At 39.5% G+C, this 18862-nt stretch overlaps 11 protein-coding genes across 11 annotated transcripts; 5 read left to right on the top strand and 6 right to left on the bottom strand.

The window, feature by feature from the left end:
- Positions 1-62: 62 nt before the first annotated feature.
- TOT_040000084 (conserved hypothetical protein) lies at positions 63-1348 on the top strand (the record flags this gene model as incomplete). The annotated part of the gene is made up of 7 exons (XM_009693709.1): positions 63-261; positions 298-387; positions 422-597; positions 632-772; positions 828-890; positions 927-1037; positions 1076-1348. 7 exons carry the CDS (start codon positions 63-65, stop codon positions 1346-1348), a joined length of 1053 nt encoding a protein of 350 aa, XP_009692004.1.
- A 156-nt stretch (positions 1349-1504) lies between these two features.
- On the bottom strand, positions 1505-2658 carry TOT_040000085 (uncharacterized protein; the record flags this gene model as incomplete). The annotated part of the gene is given in 7 exon segments (XM_009693710.1): positions 1505-1605; positions 1637-1832; positions 1863-1967; positions 2000-2024; positions 2056-2099; positions 2132-2484; positions 2496-2658. The coding sequence occupies 7 exon segments, from the start codon at positions 2656-2658 to the stop codon at positions 1505-1507; spliced, it is 987 nt and encodes a 328-aa protein (XP_009692005.1).
- Positions 2659-3692: 1034 nt separating this feature from the next.
- TOT_040000086 (conserved hypothetical protein) lies at positions 3693-4832 on the top strand (the record flags this gene model as incomplete). The annotated part of the gene is made up of 2 exons (XM_009693711.1): positions 3693-4015; positions 4343-4832. 2 exons carry the CDS (start codon positions 3693-3695, stop codon positions 4830-4832), a joined length of 813 nt encoding a protein of 270 aa, XP_009692006.1.
- Positions 4833-5248: 416 nt separating this feature from the next.
- TOT_040000087 (uncharacterized protein) lies at positions 5249-7049 on the bottom strand (the record flags this gene model as incomplete). The annotated part of the gene is made up of 7 exons (XM_009693712.1): positions 5249-5394; positions 5704-5827; positions 5868-5982; positions 6107-6227; positions 6259-6403; positions 6433-6644; positions 6674-7049. 7 exons carry the CDS (start codon positions 7047-7049, stop codon positions 5249-5251), a joined length of 1239 nt encoding a protein of 412 aa, XP_009692007.1.
- A 379-nt stretch (positions 7050-7428) lies between these two features.
- Positions 7429-8817, top strand: TOT_040000088 (50S ribosomal protein L21; the record flags this gene model as incomplete). Its single annotated transcript, XM_009693713.1, is given in 5 exon segments — positions 7429-7683; positions 7715-8002; positions 8034-8468; positions 8487-8618; positions 8659-8817. The coding sequence occupies 5 exon segments, from the start codon at positions 7429-7431 to the stop codon at positions 8815-8817; spliced, it is 1269 nt and encodes a 422-aa protein (XP_009692008.1).
- Positions 8818-9032: 215 nt separating this feature from the next.
- Positions 9033-9899, bottom strand: TOT_040000915 (uncharacterized protein; the record flags this gene model as incomplete). Its single annotated transcript, XM_009693714.1, has 1 exon — positions 9033-9899. The coding sequence occupies one exon, from the start codon at positions 9897-9899 to the stop codon at positions 9033-9035; it is 867 nt and encodes a 288-aa protein (XP_009692009.1).
- A 226-nt stretch (positions 9900-10125) lies between these two features.
- Positions 10126-11982, bottom strand: TOT_040000090 (conserved hypothetical protein; the record flags this gene model as incomplete). The annotated part of the gene is made up of 4 exons (XM_009693715.1): positions 10126-10564; positions 10636-10776; positions 10819-10901; positions 10942-11982. The coding sequence occupies 4 exons, from the start codon at positions 11980-11982 to the stop codon at positions 10126-10128; spliced, it is 1704 nt and encodes a 567-aa protein (XP_009692010.1).
- A 761-nt stretch (positions 11983-12743) lies between these two features.
- Positions 12744-13377, top strand: TOT_040000916 (40S ribosomal protein S7; the record flags this gene model as incomplete). Its single annotated transcript, XM_009693716.1, has 2 exons — positions 12744-13162; positions 13218-13377. The coding sequence occupies 2 exons, from the start codon at positions 12744-12746 to the stop codon at positions 13375-13377; spliced, it is 579 nt and encodes a 192-aa protein (XP_009692011.1).
- Positions 13378-13444: 67 nt separating this feature from the next.
- On the top strand, positions 13445-13606 carry TOT_040000917 (hypothetical protein; the record flags this gene model as incomplete). Its single annotated transcript, XM_009693717.1, has 1 exon — positions 13445-13606. The coding sequence occupies one exon, from the start codon at positions 13445-13447 to the stop codon at positions 13604-13606; it is 162 nt and encodes a 53-aa protein (XP_009692012.1).
- A 73-nt stretch (positions 13607-13679) lies between these two features.
- Positions 13680-14781, bottom strand: TOT_040000093 (uncharacterized protein; the record flags this gene model as incomplete). The annotated part of the gene is made up of 4 exons (XM_009693718.1): positions 13680-13749; positions 13784-14082; positions 14114-14487; positions 14523-14781. The coding sequence occupies 4 exons, from the start codon at positions 14779-14781 to the stop codon at positions 13680-13682; spliced, it is 1002 nt and encodes a 333-aa protein (XP_009692013.1).
- Positions 14782-17441: 2660 nt separating this feature from the next.
- Positions 17442-18856, bottom strand: TOT_040000094 (uncharacterized protein; the record flags this gene model as incomplete). The annotated part of the gene is made up of 2 exons (XM_009693719.1): positions 17442-18202; positions 18235-18856. 2 exons carry the CDS (start codon positions 18854-18856, stop codon positions 17442-17444), a joined length of 1383 nt encoding a protein of 460 aa, XP_009692014.1.
- Positions 18857-18862: the final 6 nt, after the last annotated feature.

Raw genomic sequence — 18862 nt, forward strand, 5'->3', positions numbered from 1 at the left:
TCATTTTTAGTGTGCGGTCTTCACCACGGCTGTGTTTTATTTTAGTTTATATTTTTCCAGCCATGTCCCAGTTCGTCATTAAACGGAGCAGAATTCTCTCCTCTCAGTCCGCGCCAACTCCGGCTGCTTCTTCTGATAGGAATCCTCCCAGTTTCTTCGACTATTTGCCTAAGGACACTGACTCCAAATCTAACATTGAATGTGTATTCAAAACTTCCGGATTTCTCAAGCTAGTCCTCCTCTCCATCAGTCCCACCAACAGTACCGTTTCTATTTACACAATTTAATTTCTTTTAGATCGCAATGTGTCACTTTTCCGTGGCTCCGATCACTTCTCAACTCAGGTCAAGAGTCTTTTCTACGTTCACTTCGTTTTCAAGCCTGACTGTTAGTTTTTTCATTCAATTTACACACTTTTCAGATTTTATGATTCAATCTATGATGGAGGGGCAGTCCATGTACACTTGCATCAGTCTCTCCAAGGACCACTTGAAGAAATACACTTTCGTCAAGGAGCCTGGCAGCAACTCTGAGACTATTGACGTCGCAGTTCCTCTTCAGGCCATTTTAATCTGTGTTAGCATGTTTTCTCAGAATGTACTTATGTCGTTTACTCATTTTTTCCCTTTAGCATGAGATTTCTGTGTCTTACAACTTCGAGGAGAAGCAGATTATTTTGAGGGGCACCTGCTCCAACTTGGACAAGTACAAATATGTTAGCGACACTGCTCAGTTTTTACTCTGCAAGCTCAAGACAATTTCTGCTACCCCTGTACCCTAATACCTACTTACTTATATAGCTATTCACACACTTAACATTTTTTCAGCTGAACATTCCCTTTGAGGACTTATTTTTCAACATTCACAAGTACGACTATTTCACCATCTGTGTAAGTCACGCATTCACTTCACACCCCTTTTCTTAGCCTAAGCTTCTCTATTCTTGTTTTTCTGATGTTACTACTGACGCCACTTCCACTCGCATGATTCTCGAGGTCACTCCTCCCACTCAGAACTCCTCTCACATTCTCGGCATGGTACGTTTTTCACTCACTCACGCACTCATATTCGCCAGAGTCGCGAGAACTCTGCCATTATTGTTCAATGGGACTTTTCCTTTGACAAGAACATTTTCGAGGACTACAGGATCACTAAGACCCACCTGTACAAGTACTCCACCAAGTGCATTCAGTGCGTCACGAATGGTCTTAAGATTTCTGACACTAGTAAGGTAATGATCAAGGAGAACGGCGCTCTTTTAATTAAAACGAGTATTAGTTGGAACATGTCTGAAGAGATTAGTTTGTATTATTACATTTGCCCCTTCATTGACGGTGACACCAAGTGAACTCACCAAGTCCACTTAATTACCTTCCAGTGTCATTTCAATCAATTTCAGTATTGATTCCTATAAATTTTTCAGTTTAACTTTAATGTCGTCAATATAATCTTGTGCTAGCTATCTTTATTTTATTTATGGACATTTTAATTATAGTCGCTTTTTTTATTTTACCTTCGTTTTCCCTCCACATGTAAACCCTGTTGCGTGGATGAACGTCAGTCCTGGGATTCCCGATGCCTTCTCCAGATTCTCATCTCGGAGCCCTGATTGTTACTTTAAGCGCTGATCACTCACCTCTCAGGTGCTCTGGAAATGGCAACCTAGACTTAAACTGTGTTCCCTTTTCCTTGATACAGGTGGACCTCCTACACACTTGATCATTTCCTCTTCCTTCTAACCATTGATTCGATGATTCGTCGAATGTTAGGTAATACAGCACTCTGTCCTTGTCATTCAAGCCGTGCTCATCCTCGTGTTTGTAGAGGAAGCCCTAGTTTCATTGTTAAAACAATCAACCTACTGAGAATGGACACGACTTTATCATCTCTATCACTTTCCCCGACTTGTGTGTTTCAAACCTCTTTTCCAGTGCCTTTTCCAGGTGCGTTTTTGCGGGAAGTATGACCTACACCGTGCTCATAACTGTTTTCGGTTTACGTTCAGTTCGTTGCTCACAAAGTAACTACATGTTTTTATTTCGCGGATACGCTTACTCGAAATCTTGCCCCGTAAGTTCTACTGCCTTCATGAACCTCTCCTACATCATCATTATGCATTGCAGCACGTTACGTCTACGTCCTTCACTTCTTTGTCCTTCCACGATGGGTTCAGGCGTGACACTCTGTTTGGCAGGTCCGTGCTTATTTTGTACTTAAGCTCCCCGTCGCTCAGTGCTACTCCGTTGTCGTTTGCGTCCATCGACTCTATGAACCTGTCGTAGATCGTGGTGTACAGGTACTCCACTGTCTCATCGTCGCTGACGTTGTACACCTCCTTGAAAATTCTTTTTGCGAAGTGCTTGTACACCAGTCCTGCTGAGCTCAGCTTCGTCACCTTGTGCTCTTCGTCGAAGTGGTCGTTGAACTCCCTTTGGTGGTGATCGTACCTGTGCTTCGAGGGATCTGAATCCTCATTATCTCTTTCTAAAACTCACCGTAGACTCCTCCTACGTCCACTATGATTTCGCAGTTGTCCAGAACTGCGGGATCTCTTGTTCTCACTACCTCCGCGTTTTTGTATTCCGGCAAGAGCCTCAGCATATAAATCGCCAGGGCTTCATCCGCGTGGAAATAACCGTTATGTGTGCCAATCTTCATTGTTTTTAAGGGCGTTGTGGTATATCTTCTCGTTAAAGTTTTAACTGTGTGATTAAAACCTATATTGGGTTGGATCTTAGTATTGAGTGGTGTAATCTAAAACTTTATGTTAAATTTATGACATACCGACGCGACTAAGCAACACAACCTTCTGATCAGCATAAATCCTACAGATCGGCTCCCTTATCCTTTTAAAAATTGATAGCACTCTTATGTATATTATGTAGAGTTTATTAAAAAATTACGTGTGCAGTTTAATACAATTAAATATATTATATATGGCTGTGTAGTCCATACACATGTCAAATGTGTGTTGCCACCGTTTCTGGGAGGATACACGTATATTTGCTTAAATAATTTAAAGTCTACTGTTTATACCTACTCATACATATAAATGTGCCATATATACATCGAAGCAGGACAAATGTACCTAGAATCAGCCTGATCTAGGCCAATATGTAAAGGAAGGATGGCACAGGCCCCAATCTAGTACTATCTTTTACCACCCCTAATATTAAATCAAATCTGGACTGTCAAAACGGGTTTAAAAACAGCCCAGTTGCCTGTAGTGTGGCACTTTTTGTTTTATAAATTTCCGCATCCCCATCTGCCTTTTTGCACTCACAACATCTCACCGACCATGTACTGATTATTTTTTATTTTTACTTCACGACTCTGAAACTAAGGGTTTATTAAATTTACTTGGAATCACTGGCGTTTCACGGTTTTATTTTTCGTATTTCCGTAGTCTCGCCTTTCTCGTTTTCGGTTAAACTTGATTTATGTTTCCAATACGTTTCACTCAATATATTCACTGTTTTCACTCACTGTTTCAATTTTAGACCAAAATTCGGTCATTTATTTTAATATAGTTTTAATAATTTACTGATTTATTTGCTGCATAATTTTGTAAAATAATCTCAAATTTTTAAAATTAAGCTTGCTTTTCTTCTTTCCGTTTGGTTTAGTTGATTTAATTTTGACGATTTAACTTTATTTCACTGCGATGCTATTTTTGATTTACTATTGATCTGATGAAAAAAAATGGCAATAGATCTTCTGCCGACTCCTCTCTCAAGGTTGACGAGTCAGGCAAAAAGTCTGAGAAGGTGATGGTTCCTTTTTTTGAGTCCGACGAGTCCACGGTTTCCATTTCTCTGAAGCCTCCTCGGTCTTCTCAGTCTCGCAGGTCGCGGTTTTCCAAGGGTCACTCTGACCCTCATCCTCCCAGGAACTCTCGTTTTCCTGGTCGCAAGGACTCCTCCAAGCCTCCTTCCACCAAGGAGGTCGGCCTCAATGGCGAGCCTTCTCGCGTCGCTCCCAACGACGCTTCGAGGGGTTCGTGGCCTCTTCCAAAGTCCAGGGAGCGACCTCGCTTCAACGGCGCTCTCGGCGGCAGCAACGGATCTGGCTTCAACGCCCATGACGCCAATATCGGCGCCTCTCACGGCAACACGAGTAACAATACTGGCGGCAAACTCTACAGCTCCAGTGTTGGCAGTTTCAAGGGCACTCATGGCGTCGATACTGACAACACCAGTGGCAATTTCAACAACACCAATAGCGGCAATCTTAGCAGGACTAATGGCGGCAACTTCAACAATAGTGGCGCCAATTTCAACAACGTTAGTGGCGGCCAATTAAACAACGCCCATGGCGGCAATCTTAGCAGGACTAGTGGCAGCAACGTCAACGGCGCTCACGTCTTCGCTTCCAGCAACGTCGTTGTGCCTGAGACTAGGATCGCCTATATTGACCGCAACAACGTCGGCAACATCAGGCCTCTCGCTGAGCTTTACGACAAGAACGGCTTCCGGGCTCCTCCTGAGGCTCCTGGCGACGTCGTTCACAAGATTAAGCGCGAGTTCAAGCCTTCTTTGAACTGCGAGCTTGATCCCATTGGGCGCCAGTCCACTTTCGTCGACGCTCTCATCAGGAACAGCAACTCCTTCGAGGACGTTGTTGTTGACGACTCTCATCGCTTTGACAGGTCCGGCAAGTCTCAGGAGCTTAAGTCTGTTCTCACCAAGATGGGCATTCTTGATAAGACTCACTCTCAGAAGGACGACTCTTCCTTTCCTGAGCTTGAGAAGGATTTGGGTAACCGTTATGTTTTTCCCAAGTACATGACTTCTCCTGATCCTTCCAGCATTCCTATTCCTGGTTCTCTTTAATGTGTTACCAGACGCGTTACATGTCGATATACGCTTTATTTACTCCACGTTTGTTTACTGCAGGCTATTTATTGCACCTTATTTACTTCAGGTTTATTTACACGTTTGTTTACTGCAGGTTATTTACTGCACGTTTGATTACGCTTTTTTTACTCCACGTTTGATTACACTTTTATTTAAACGTTATTTACTGCACAGTACACGTTTTCTACGCATTATACCAGCCATGCAGTCTTACTTTCATCACACCTTCATCTCACCATACATCTCTTATGTTATTTATACTATCTTTGATTTTCCTTTGCTTACGATCCTTTTTAGATTCCGATTTTGCTTTATTTTTCATTTTTGACTTCAATCTTCTTCCATATGCTCTGTTTCCCACCCTAAATTTTGGTAATGTTAGCCTAAGTACATTACCTTTTTACGTGTGGCTTCCATATTTGTATGTGCTTCTTCCCCTCTCGCTTATCACCATCATCATCACCTTCTTCAGATTCACCGTCACCATCACCATCCTCATGTCGGTCACCATTTTCAGAATCTTCATAATCATCGTAATCTGAATCGTCTTCATCAGATTCACCGTGGCCATTATCAGATTTCAAACCACCATTAGTCTTGCAAATTGCGTCATCATCGCTGCCATCATCCATATCCTTATCATTAGCATCGTCCATATTATTTTCAAGGTCGTCATCATCACCATCAACCATATCCTTATCATTAGAATCAACCATATCCTTATCATTAGAATCAACCATATCCTTATCATCATCATCATCATCAACCATATCACCATACGTCGTATAGGCTACATCCCCTGCCGTGTAGTAGCTAATATTTTCCGATACTTCATCTGCGTCACTACTTTGCTTATATTTATCTAAGTCTTCATCCGAACTAAGCTCCTTGATATCGTAGTATTCACTTTCTATTTTCAAGTCATCCATATCTTCTGCCACTTGATCAGCGTCCTTTCTTCCTTCCGGTGCCTATATTGCATTGATCTCGTTTGCTACGCTCACTGCTTACCTCCTGCCTCAAATTTTGAAAGACGTCGTTCAGAAACTCATTATCGAGGCTACTTATGTCCACCTTCAGCTTCTCCACCTTAGACTGATCGACTGTTTTTACCACATCACTGAACCTACAATTAAATTATTTCCACACCATTACTATTACTGGTGTAACTAGCACTGCTACGATTACCAATGTTACTAGTACTGATAATATTACTAATGTTACTGTACTGGGACTATTCTGAGTCTTACTTTGGGAACTCTACCACATCTATTTTAAACTTCCTTTTAAACATTTCCACCACCGACCTCACGTCTCTGTCGAAGTAGAACTCTGCGTTTTCGTGGTACACCGAGACCACTTGTGGAAAATCTACGCGTTTCCTTTATCTGTGCACACCTACCTATCACTGTCACTTTGTTTCCCTCCTCGTTGATCATCAGGTTAAAGTCGTTGAAGTCTCCGTGTATTATTCCCAGTCTCGCCAGTTTTACTATCAGGCTCATTATTATGTGCAGCACTTTCTTCGGGCTTCCCATCTCCCTTACCTACAACTTTTGTCCATCTTGCGGCGTACCTGCGATAGTGGTATTCCGTCTATGTATCTCATTGCGATAACGTGTCTGTTGAAATCTATTGGCTCTGGCACTGGGAACGACTCGTCGTACAGGTTCGACAGGTACGAATACTCCTTCTTCGCTGCCAGCTGTGACAGGTACATCCAGCTTGCGTGCTTTCTGTTTCCCATGTAGTCTCTATTATTCTTCACTGATCTAAATGATATGCGTCCTACGGTGCTTTATTTATTTTTCTCTTACCTAGTCTGTGGAACTTCAACACTACCAAATTGTCCGATGTATCTTTACACAGGTGCACATCTGCCTCCTTTCCCACTCCTATTCTTCTTCCTACTGACGCTATTACTCCTCTTTTTGACAGCGCTCGCAGCGCCAGGTAGTCCAGGCCCAGAAACGTCAGTTTGTATCCGTCGTACACCTTTCCGCAGTGGACTATCAGCTTTGCCTTAAGCAGGGAAGAAATCACATTCGTCATTCCGACCGATCTCAGGTTTGCCATGGTTGTAATTAGGCTCACTGGGATGTATTGGTGGTTTCTCATGCCTATTTCTATTGCCGTGAGAACGCGGAACTCCGTATTTGTTAAGTAACAAAAATGCGATGGATCTAACTTCATTTTTAAGTTAAAAATTAACGATTATACTATTATACATGTGAATAAAATATTTCAAAATAATTATCTTTAAATAACTGTAATATGTGATAAAATTCATCGTGTCAATATCGCTACATTATTCTGTGGCAATATTCACTTAATAATATTTAAAATAACTTTTATTTTGTACATAATTTTTAGTTTGTTTATAAATGAACTGAAGAAGGTAGCACATTTAATTTTTTCAACTGCACATAGTCTACTTTATCATTCTAAAATCTGTTTTGACTTTGTACTAAAACCGTATATAATGTTTCCAACTGTTAATTTATTCATAAAATAATTAATTTTTATTTGATATAATGGAAGAAGGTGGCCTGTAGTTCGATGAAATTTAAAAATGTTCAACAAACTGTCTTCTTTGTTTAAATATAATATTTCCAATTCGTATTTTTGCCTTAAAAAACCTAATTTATATGAAAATCGCATACAAACTCTGTTTAATTTTAATTTTGGGAGGAATATTCACTCCTTAACTTTTTTTAATACACACATCCCAAGTTTTTATAAAATCAAATCCTTCCATACACATTTGTTCAATGATCGTAGAAATATAGCTACTCATAAACCCAGGAGGCAGATAGGCCACAAATTTGTTCGTTTACATCAGATATATTGAGTTTTAGGAGTTCATAATTGGCAAGCACAAAAGGGCCAAGGTGAATCCACCGAGGGTCCCTATTCATCCCACAAAAGACGTCGACAAGGACATGAACCTGTTTGAAACGTACAGAGACCTGAAACTGAGGTGGAAAAGGACCACGCGCTCTAGAAAGAATAAGGTGAAAATAGCGCGGAAGTGGCGACAGCCTTACTACTTTAATCCAACTGGTCAGCCTACCTGTATGTTTGTTCTTCATGAGAATTTACCGAGGACCAGAAATGATAAAGTGTTTTACAAGGAGGATGAAAAGGTATTTGTGTGACTGAAGTAACATTTGTCAGGAATATGTGCCCATGAAAATTGAACTTGACGAGTCCCATAACTTTGATGTGTATCCCCCTGCGTCAGTCGTCGAGGACGTGAGGAACATGAAGGTTGAAACCTTTTGCATTTTCAAATCTAGTCCCATACACCAGCACAAGGTATTTGATTTCCTTTACTCATACTCAGGTTACCAAGGGGGACATTGTTCAGATAGAGAGGCTGAAAAGGAGGAACGCTGGTACTTTAGTAGCTATCTCACCGAAAACAGGGGACAAAGTGACTTTTGGAACAGTGTTGCTGGTCGGATCGAAGCACTGGACGATAATAGGGAAACCCACGTATCTTCACTCCACTTACAAGTCATTTCAGGGTGCCTTACGCCAAGGTGGAGGCTACAGTTGAGCAACAGGTACTTTTGTCAGCACCTTCCTTACACACCTTTTCAAGACACTGTGTGGAGACCAACTTAGCTTCAAGTACAGGAAATCGAGAAGAATATCCAGATTTTTAAGGTTTGTATCCCACTTTCTAAGCTATTCAGGGTCCGACACTGGGTGACCGTTCTGAGGATCGACAACATAGTCGTGGACCCATCAATGGAGGTACCTTCCATTTATCCACTCACTTACGTAATGGCCATAGATCAACACTGAACACAAAGCATCGCGCCTTCTTGACCTCTGGTCTAATAGGTGGCTCTACACTGAGGAGTTGGAAGGACTGAATAACACTCGTGATATTTCTCAGGGTACTCCATATTACACCAGATACCTATTTCCATCTTATCTAATTGCTCTTTAACCTACTGGCATCATTCGCTATATGAACATTCAATCTACTCCTCTAATTTACTTGTAGAGATCTACGACGGCTCTGAGCACCTGCCTGGGTACTACAATGACATCGGACTCTGCGAGTCCTACCGGTGGTACCCCGACCCCTACGCAAGACGCGGAATTAAGTAGCGCATATAACTTTCCTATTACTATATTACATTTTAGTTATTAGGTTTGTCATTATATTACGTTTTTGACCAGTCTGAACCTCCTCAGCACAGCCTCTTCGTACCTTTCAAACGCCTCTGCCTCGTTCGCCGCCCTCGCTGCCGGCTCGTCCTTTCCCAGCGCCAGCGCGTAAAGGTCGCACCTGAACTTCGCTCTGTTGCTTCGGTAGTGCAGCAGTGCTCTCACTGCGTGCTCCTCGGACGTGAAGTATATTTTCCCGATTCGCACGTTCTTCTCCGCCTGCGTGTCGATGAACTCCAGTGGCTCCACGCTCACCAGCCCGTAGTTGTCGAAGAGAGTTGGGAAGTGGCTGCTCATCAGGAGGCAGTTTATTTCCGACCCGTTTGCTATTTCCTGCGTCTTGGCTGCCACGATCAGCTGCCCTAGCGACGGGTCCAACTCCCTCTGCTGCCTCTGCGTCGATGCGAACACTTCGTCATAGTAGTCTTCTTCGTATTTATGCCTACTCTCCTGTCCGTATGCTTCACGCTGCTGTTCCTTTCTTCTTTCCTCAGCTTCCTTCTCTCTTTTCAGGAGCGAGTCCAGGTACGATGCTTGCTTTGTTGCGATATCCTTAGATCTCTCTAACCTTCTCCTCTTTGCTCTTAACTCTGACAATACCTTATTATAAAGCAGTGTAAAGTTATTTTTCTCATGCAAATAGTCAAATGCTGCTTTAATTCTTATAAACTCCACGTCGTTCTGCTCATCTCTTCCTGTGTGCTTGCTTTGCTTATCTGGGTGGTATTTTCTTGCCTTCTGTAGGAAAGATCTTCTTAAATTCTTTTTACTTTCTTCTACGTCTACGTTTTCATCTACTCTTATGTCCAGCAGTGCAAATATATCTACACCTTTCAGTATGGACGGCACCTCGTCCATTTCTTTACTATTGTCACATAATTTTTACTTTTATTCGCTCTTCTGATCCCATACAACAAATACCATGTATTTTTAGTTTTATTTAAATTAATTTTTTCTAAATGTTGCTCAGTTGTAGACAGACGACCTCTTCTGGCGCTCTGTGAAATTCGTGAGCTTTTTATTTTACGTCCTGATTAAAACTGCTTATTTTCTAATCACCTTTAATCTTGACGATCTGCTTTGTTTAAACTTGTATTATTGCTTCTGTGTATGTTTGTGGCATCCTCAGGTTCTTGCATACCCTATTAACTATCTCTTCGCACTCCAGTGCCGGTATTCCGTACTTGTACATTCTTTCTTGGAACGTCAAGGGGTCTTCTGTGATCGGCACACATTCTATTTTCTTCGCTCCTGGGCTCAAAGATCCCAGCGTTTCAAACATTGCCTTCAGGTCCATTGATATTATTATTGTTAGGCACTCTTCCCAGAATTCTCTTTTTTTCCAGTAGTTGTTTGTGCCTATCATAGACCACAGATAACACCTTTCATCTTCTTCACTGTCCACTACTGTGTAAATTCTATCAGATAACTTCATCACTGAGTACCCCGTCCAGTAGTCTGACTGTTTTTCCGACACCATCAGCACCAAGTTCACCATGTCTGCCAGTAACTGGAACTTATCTCTAAAAATTTGTTATTCATTCTCATGTCATTGATATATTTATGTATTTATTCAACTATCTTAACATCTTACTTTGATTTCAATTCTGGGTTTTCTACTGCGTTCCTTGATACAATCTCGCAGAATATTTGCCTTACTAGCGATGATTGCATTTCCTCTGAGAACTCCTTCAGTGATATAACTTGATTTTTTCCCCAAACATACTCTATGAACCTAAATAACATTTTTAGTTATTTTTTTTGTTTTATCTCCTACCTTTCCAAACTACTTTCAATCTTACATATCACTTTAATTGATGGTGGCTGTATTGTTGCTGATGTATATCCTTCATTTTTATCCTAAGAATATTTCATTATCCATGTATCTATATATTCTTACCTTATCTACACCATTCTGCAGCTCTAAAGATCTACATTGGCCTATCTTTGGCATCCACTCCTTCTGTTTATTCACATATTCTTCTTCGAAGCTTATTATTGGTCGATCCTTGTTCAACTCATCTATCATTTCGTTCAGGTCATATTGCAGGTTCCTCAATTTAGAGGTTTCGTAGACCACAAACTTTGCCAACGAGTCCTTGATCTCTGCTGATTTCTTCCGTTCCAGGTCCATCAACGTGTTTACTAATGAATCCACTTTGTTGTTGAAGCTCACAAAAAACTTAAACTCATCGCTTTTATCCACCAGATTCGTTACTTCTACGAAATTTAGTATCACTGGTATCAGTGTCTTGTGCACTGACGTCTTTATCGAGGGCGCCTGGTGTGTAGCTTCCAGACAAATCGATACTTTCGATTTAGCCTTTAAATACATTTCTTTCAACCCTGAAATGTACTTTGTGCGATCTGACTTGTATTCTTCCAATGCCTTCTTCAATTCATTTATCTGCTTGTTAATTTCATAAAGTTTTTGATTCGTGTCCTCCAACACACATTCAGTTGATATTGCTTCCACGAAATCCCGGTGGTTGTCCGACAACCTTTTAATGTATGTTTTAAACCATTTTACCATCATAATTGAATCATCTGAATATCCTCCTGATGACAAATCTATTCTTTCGCTCAGCTCTCTCATGCCTTGCACATATTGGTGCTCTATGCTACAAAAATCCGAAAAAACCAGTTTCAACAGCTCTTGTAACTTCGAATCACGCTTCAACGATTCCTTTTTAGAAAAAACGTATGATAATATTTTAGAAAAATGTGCTGTAAAGTCGTTCAATGGGTCATGGTTGATCGAGGGGTCTTCAGGCGTCGTTTTGGCTGACACATCATCATCAATTGTATCAACCCGAGATAGCTTACCAATTTCTGATTGATACTCTGTACTCAATGAAGAGGTTCTTTGACTATCATTTTTTATTTCAATATTATTTTTCTTCAGTTTTGCTCCTGGATTACGTCGCTTATATACAATCATTTTAAAAACATACCAATAAAACAATATAATTATCAAAGAGCTAAATTTATTTACAAATATAAAAATACGGATACTAAGTATAATTGGCACATATATATTAATTAAATGACAAACAAATTCAACACATAAAGTATAGATCAAAAAACACGAACAAGTTTCTTGATCAAATAAAAGCCAGGAAATACTGCCAATATTTTAAGAAAACTATTTTATACAAAATACTAAACAAATAAAATTAATGTGTAGAAGTAAGAACCTTTAATTAATAAATAGTGCTACACACATATAAAAATTGCTAATTTAGTGATTCATACCAATCCAAAATTAAATAAAAAATGATTATTGTTATAAAACACTAAATGTATATTTATTAACTTTTATATGTATGGAATCCTAACGAATTTTGTGTAAGACTAAAAACTTAAAAAATTTAGAGTTTGTGAAAGAATCAGGGCCAAATCATTAAATAACTATCCTCTGGAATCAATTAATGTACTCAGATATACTGAATAGATGCCATAAAGTACTCCCATTTATATTTACTTAATCACCCCATCTACACTCACCCTAGTATGTCACATTATTATTATATAGCTTATTTGATCTTACCATTATTTTGTGCAAGTAGAAAATTTCTTGTTGCAAAGAATAAGATTAGCAACTTTATAAAGATTTTAGATGTCTTACCACATTTTAACAACCTTAAATCACTACGTTGTTAAACCATATTAAAATTATCTTTACTATTTTGTCATTTAACCATGGATTCCGAAGACAAACTTCTATTAAGCAAGGATCCTACTCCTTTAGAAAGGGAAGTTGCTAAGTGTTTGTTGTATATTCAATCCTCCGGCACTGCTGACCTCAAGGGTGATGTCAAGAAAATCGTCGTTTCATCATGTCGCGAAGTTGAGGTCGGTGCTCTTAAAAAGAACGCCGTTGTCGTTTTTGTTCCTTACCGTGTATATCAGAATCACGTCCGCCGTATTCACGGCAGGCTCCTCATTGAGCTTGAAAAGAAAACCAAACGCCATGTTTTTATTGTCTCTCAGAGAAAAATAATGTCAAAGCAATTCAACAACAAGGCTTTCAGAAAGAGGCCGAGGAATCGTACTTTGATGAGTGTCCACGAAGCAGTTTTAGAGGATATCGCAGCTCCTACTGAAATTGTTGGGAAAGTGTAAGTTCCATATTTCTATTTTTTTTATTTTCCCCCTTTATTGACTTATTTTTAGCACTCGTATGAGAAGCGATGGTTCTCGTGTTCTCAAGGTATTCTTGGACCCCAAGGACAGGCAGAATGACAACATTGAGGACAAGCTCGAGACCTTCTCCGCCGTTTATAAAAAACTGACCAACAAGGAGGCAGTTTTTACTTTTAAGAACGTCACATAACTTTTTTTAATTTGTGTGCAATTCTTACCCTATATATTTCCGTTTACAGTACATATTTTCTGCGATTATGCTCTACGGTGTTCCTCGCAAGGAAGGTTTAACTGTCTTGACGTGCGCTGCGATTTGCTGTATTTTGGGGATGGGCGTAACTCACAGTGTGTTCGTTTCTTACGAAAAAAGCAGGAAACGCAGCCTTCCCGATAACGAGTCTAAACAGGAGCCTAAATAGTCAACACTAGCTCATATTTTACTTTTAAATTAATATTATTGCTGTATAATACGTGTTATTTATCAAATTAGGCTCATTCGATCAGGTTTTGCAAAGATGCGCCACTCCTGGTTGAGTAGTGCTCCGACCAGAACTCCTCCAGGCTAAAGTCATAAAAGATATTCTCTTACTTCTTACCTGTATCTTTTCCTCACCTCCTCAGTCATGAGGTGGACTGACAGTGGCCCGAGGTGTGATACGATCCACTCGTCGTTCCTCGACCTGCAGCAGTACGATATCTTTGACACGAATGGTATCTCCAGGTCAATTATCACGTTGTAGAGCATCCTTCCCACTCTCCTGGATTCCCCGTTATCAACTGTGCTCACTAACCTGCAGTGTTCTGGTGTGGCTCCCGTGGCTATGATCACGTACAGTCCCTGGTCCCTTCTTTCGCACTTATCCATATCCATCACTGACACATCGACCAGGCGTTCCTGTATTCGTTAGTGTGATTGCCCTTCGTACCTGCTCCAGTATTTCCACAATTTGCTGGATTGTTGGCATTACTCCCTTAATCAACTCGACGGGCTCTCTAAATATTTTTATCACTGAGTCTGTCCGATACCTTGTAATTGAAAGCGTGTTTGAATTATAGTCCCACAGATGCTCCTTTTTCCTGGTTTGTGTGTATTCTGAGCCGTATGATCCGTAAGATTCCTCATTAAAGTCGTAATTCAATAGCAGTGAATACACGTCCTCGCCCTCAGATCCGCCATCTACCTTGTTTTTTAGAGCATTTTTCTCCTCATGGTACCTTTTTTTAACTGTTTCCATTAGTTTATCTTTGTTTTCCAGGAAGAAGCACTGGCCGGGAGTCATAAATGTGTCACTAGTGTCTTCTAAACACATTATATTTGTGGTTCGCTGTACTCACCTTTCGAGTTTGCTATGTATTCTGGGACAAATTGCATAAGTGCCGATTCCACATTTTCTAACGAGTAGTCATCCAGTGAGTGTTCAGCGTCTTTAGAATCTGACGTTCTTTTCTGAGCCTTCGTAGTTTCAAAGTAAAGATCATAGTCATCTGAGCCTGCTTTGTTGTTAAATGACGATTCCACGTGCTTAAATCTATCTAAAACGTCAGGTGTATGTGTATAATTTGTGAAATACTGGACCCTGGACTTCCCAACCATAAAAACCCATCTTTTACAAATACTGTCGGTAACATTTTTGGTAATATAAATATGTTTATTAAACGTGCTGATTAACGTATACATTGTTCTCCAAATATTAAATATAATTTACACATCGGGGGATTCCACGCATCACAAAAGTCAGTATCCGTAGGGGGCATAGTTTTGGTAGTATGGGTAGCTCTGGTAGTATTGGCCGTACCCGTAGTTCGGGTAGTATCCGTAGTTTGGGTAACTTCCGTACCCTTGGCCGTATCCATAGCTTGGATAGTACCCGTAATTTGGGTAGTACTGGTATCCCTGTTGATAGTCATAATTACCATATTGCTGATTCTCATGTTCTTCGTGAGGGCCTCCTAAGTACTCCTCTGCTTGGAATCCCATTTCGCCGGCCAATTCTTTCAGTATTTCCCTGTTTTTAAGTATTTGATACACTATTGTTTCTTTTAGTTGTGGAATGTACTCTAGCTTTTCCTCTGGCGTCATTGCCTCCATCATTTCTAAAAATTTATAACGATTGCTAAATTACCTGTCCTGTCTATCAATTTATCCACTTCTGATCTCATATCCTCTTCTAAAACACATTTATCAAATTTGTTAAACTTACTCTGGACTTCCTTCGTTTCCTCTTGTACCAGCTCATTTGTTTCCGTCCTATTGTAATTATTAATTTAATACTGGGATGTTCCTACTCTTGTTCTTCCGATTCCTCCTTTTTGCCTTCTATATCAACGACATACACCCCCAAATTTCTCATCAGCTCTAAACCATTTATGGTCATCCACGCCATACCTGGATGTAGTATTGCTATTTCTCTTATTTTCCTGGTCAACTCCGGCAGCTTATAGTATGGATTTTTGTCTATTTCATTCGATATATCTGAGATCGCTTTTTTTTTCGAAGATTAACTTACCTTTTGACAACTCGTTCAGTTTTTCCACTAAATTAACAGTTATTTGTTTCCAATTTGTTTAAAAATACCTGGAGTTTCTTTTATTACGTTACCCTCCAGTGTGGTCTCTGCGTCCATAACATCTGTATTGTTGTGTAAAAATCTTCACACATACCGTTTTTCGGCTTTTCATTCAATGCCATAGGGTCTGGAGTCTCCTGTGACTCATACTGTTGTGGCTCTTGGGGCTTCATACTTTGAACTTGCTCCGTGTTCTGGGCTGGTGTGCTCTGCGATACCATGTCGACTTCGCAATTTACACATTTCCATATAATACTCAAGAATATGTTTAAATATATATAATATATAATATTTTTCATTTTTACTTAGTAAGAAATAATATTAATTGAGTTTTTTGTATCTGGTTCCCCAACAACATCATGACCTTTTCTTTTTTTTCTTTCCTTCTTTATTCTTCGTTTTTTTAAATTCTTTTTTTCTCTCCTTTGATTTAACTTCATCTAGGCACTTTGTCACGTTTAATGTGTATCCCTAAATTGTTTTTTATTCAACTTCTCTCTACCTTAAACTTTGTATTGTTAAACTCCTTTATTGCTTCTTTTACTGCTACCCTGTTATCAAATGCTACGAATCCGAAGCCCTAAAAACTGTGTAAATCAATTTTATACCTTCGATCTCATCGTCACTGGGTCTCTCACTATCCTCACCCCTAATCGTTTATGTTATCTTTTCCACACGTACCTTGCACTGGACTTATGTTCATAAATACATTGTACAAATCATCTTCGTTTGCTGATGGTGGCAGCCTTCCTACGAATATTGTCTTCTTTCTGCTGAATTTCTAAATATTGTTATTTTACTCTCATGTTTATACGCTAAATTCATCGCTGTTATTTTTGTTAACGAATATATGGTGTCCATCAACTTCCATCGTCTGAACATTAACTTTTCACTCTGTTAACGTACATTTTTCTTCAGTACTTCTTCCACGTATTTTACGTCTGTCAGCTTCACGTATGCGTTTTGGTTATCCTTTACGTTTGAAAACTTCTTCTTTATCACTCCTATCTTCTTATTGCGTGCATACTTCGGGTCTATTGGTAGCGATCTAAAATATACCTAAACCGTAATTTTATTAGTCAAATCCTTACTGCTTCTACTATTCTTGGATCTAGCTTTAACTTTTTCACCAATTCCGACTTCGTACTAATCGTTAGGGGCACATTCCCTATGAATACAACTCCTACACATTATTTATGTTTATTTTCATTGTTTTTGTTTCTATATTTAATAACTTTACTTGAATCATTTGTATCGTATGATTCCGGTTTTGTTTGATCCTCTTTTTCCGGCAATTCTCCTTGTGATTCCTCTTCAACCTTATTTTTCAAATCATCTTCTTTTGATTTATCTTCATCTTTATCCTTTTTTTCATGTTTAAAAACTTTATATACTTTATCTTTAATCTTTTTCCTACTAATTTCCTTTTGTTCTTTTTCTTTATAATTTATTCTTTTAAATCCATCTTCCTTGTTTATTTTTCTCTTTATCTTAAATTTATTTTTATTTTTATTCCTTTTTACTTTATCTTTACCCATTTATTTATCCTTTTGTTTACATTTCCTCCAATGTTACCTTTCTTTTGTTACTATGATATTATTTTATTTTAACTACCAATCTAATTACATATAATTATTACTTTACAGCCTTTTATGTATTATACATATTTTACCAAATTACTTTTATTTTACTGGTTATCTTCCTGTTGTGATGGTGTGTCGTTGAGCTTTTGGATTATTTTCATCCTCTGGTCTGAGTTGTAGTACGTCCATGCTACTGCCCATCTCGTCTGCTTTCCTAGTTTAATCGTGAACGTTCTGAATTCGCAGGTGTGTATTTGTGAAACTTCTACTTTTTTATCCGTGTGTTGTGTAAATTTGATGCTTTTGTTTTCGTTTGTCAACCCTTCCACTTTAGTACTTAGAAACTGCTCCTGTTCTTTGTGATCCATCATGTACATTCTCATTTCCTTCTGAATAAGTGCTTTAATCTTCTTCAACGTCGTTAATTTCGCCACGAGTGACGTGAACCAGAGCACGTTGTGGCAGTAAAACTTGCTTTCCTTCAACATCACTTCTATGAAGGCTGCGTCTCCCTGTTCTTCCTCCGAAAACACGTGTTTCAAGCTACCTTCCACTGACGCAGTCTCATTTTCCTGCGAATCCATGTACAACTGCTCTATTGTTTGTTCTGCGTTTTGTGGCACTGAGAACACCAACTCACTTTCCCTTCCTGTCGACGACGTTCTCGGGTTCACGTTAGTCTTCTCCATTGACGAGTGGAAGGGTGGATTGCACACTGTTAATGACACGAAGTCTCTCGAGTTGAGCACTTTGTGGAACATCAGCGTTCCTACGCTTTGGAGTCTCAACTTAATCTGTCCATCCAGGCCATTGAGGTCTATATTTTTCTTCGCCACCTCCAGCGCCAAACTGTCTATATCCGTTCCTACACACCAATCTACGTTCATTCAGTCTTACCTATGAAGCTCCATGAGTTCTCCGCAACTCCCACCAGCGGATATATGCAGCTTGCTCCAGTTCCTATGTCCAGCACCACCACTTGACTCCCCTTTAACACTCTATCCGACGAATACTCCTCATTTATGTTTTCCAATGCCTCTGAACTGTTCCTTTCCATTGATAATAATCCTGATACTGCTCTTATGTAACTTACTCTGTTTGGCACACATGGAGCTAAAAATCTATTCAGCTCAAGATTTGCTGTCGATTCTCTCAAACGTTGATTGTATTCATCCAGATCTTTGTCCATGTTACATGACTCTTCTATGCTACATTCACATGGTAGGTACAACTTCATGTTATAGTTGTGCTTCAAAATCGCCTTTGACAAATGATACACTGAGTCCTGGTGGTTAAAGTCGTAGTGATACATTGATGATTTTGGCATTTTTGGCTTCCATTTCAGGTTTAGTGTCATGTGCTTCTTGAGTATTGGATAGTGCTTCGACAGAAGGAGGAAATCATTTTTGTATGGATCCTTTTTCGGTATTGACGTTCCGTTCGTCTTTCCGTATCCATAAATATCTTCGTATGGATATGAATCATCATTTTTCGTTATAGATTCTATCTTTCTTTTCATTTTTAT

The sequence above is a fragment of the Theileria orientalis genome, chromosome 4 (assembly GCF_000740895.1).
Source record: "Theileria orientalis strain Shintoku DNA, chromosome 4, complete genome".
Taxonomy (NCBI): Eukaryota; Apicomplexa; class Aconoidasida; order Piroplasmida; family Theileriidae; genus Theileria; species Theileria orientalis.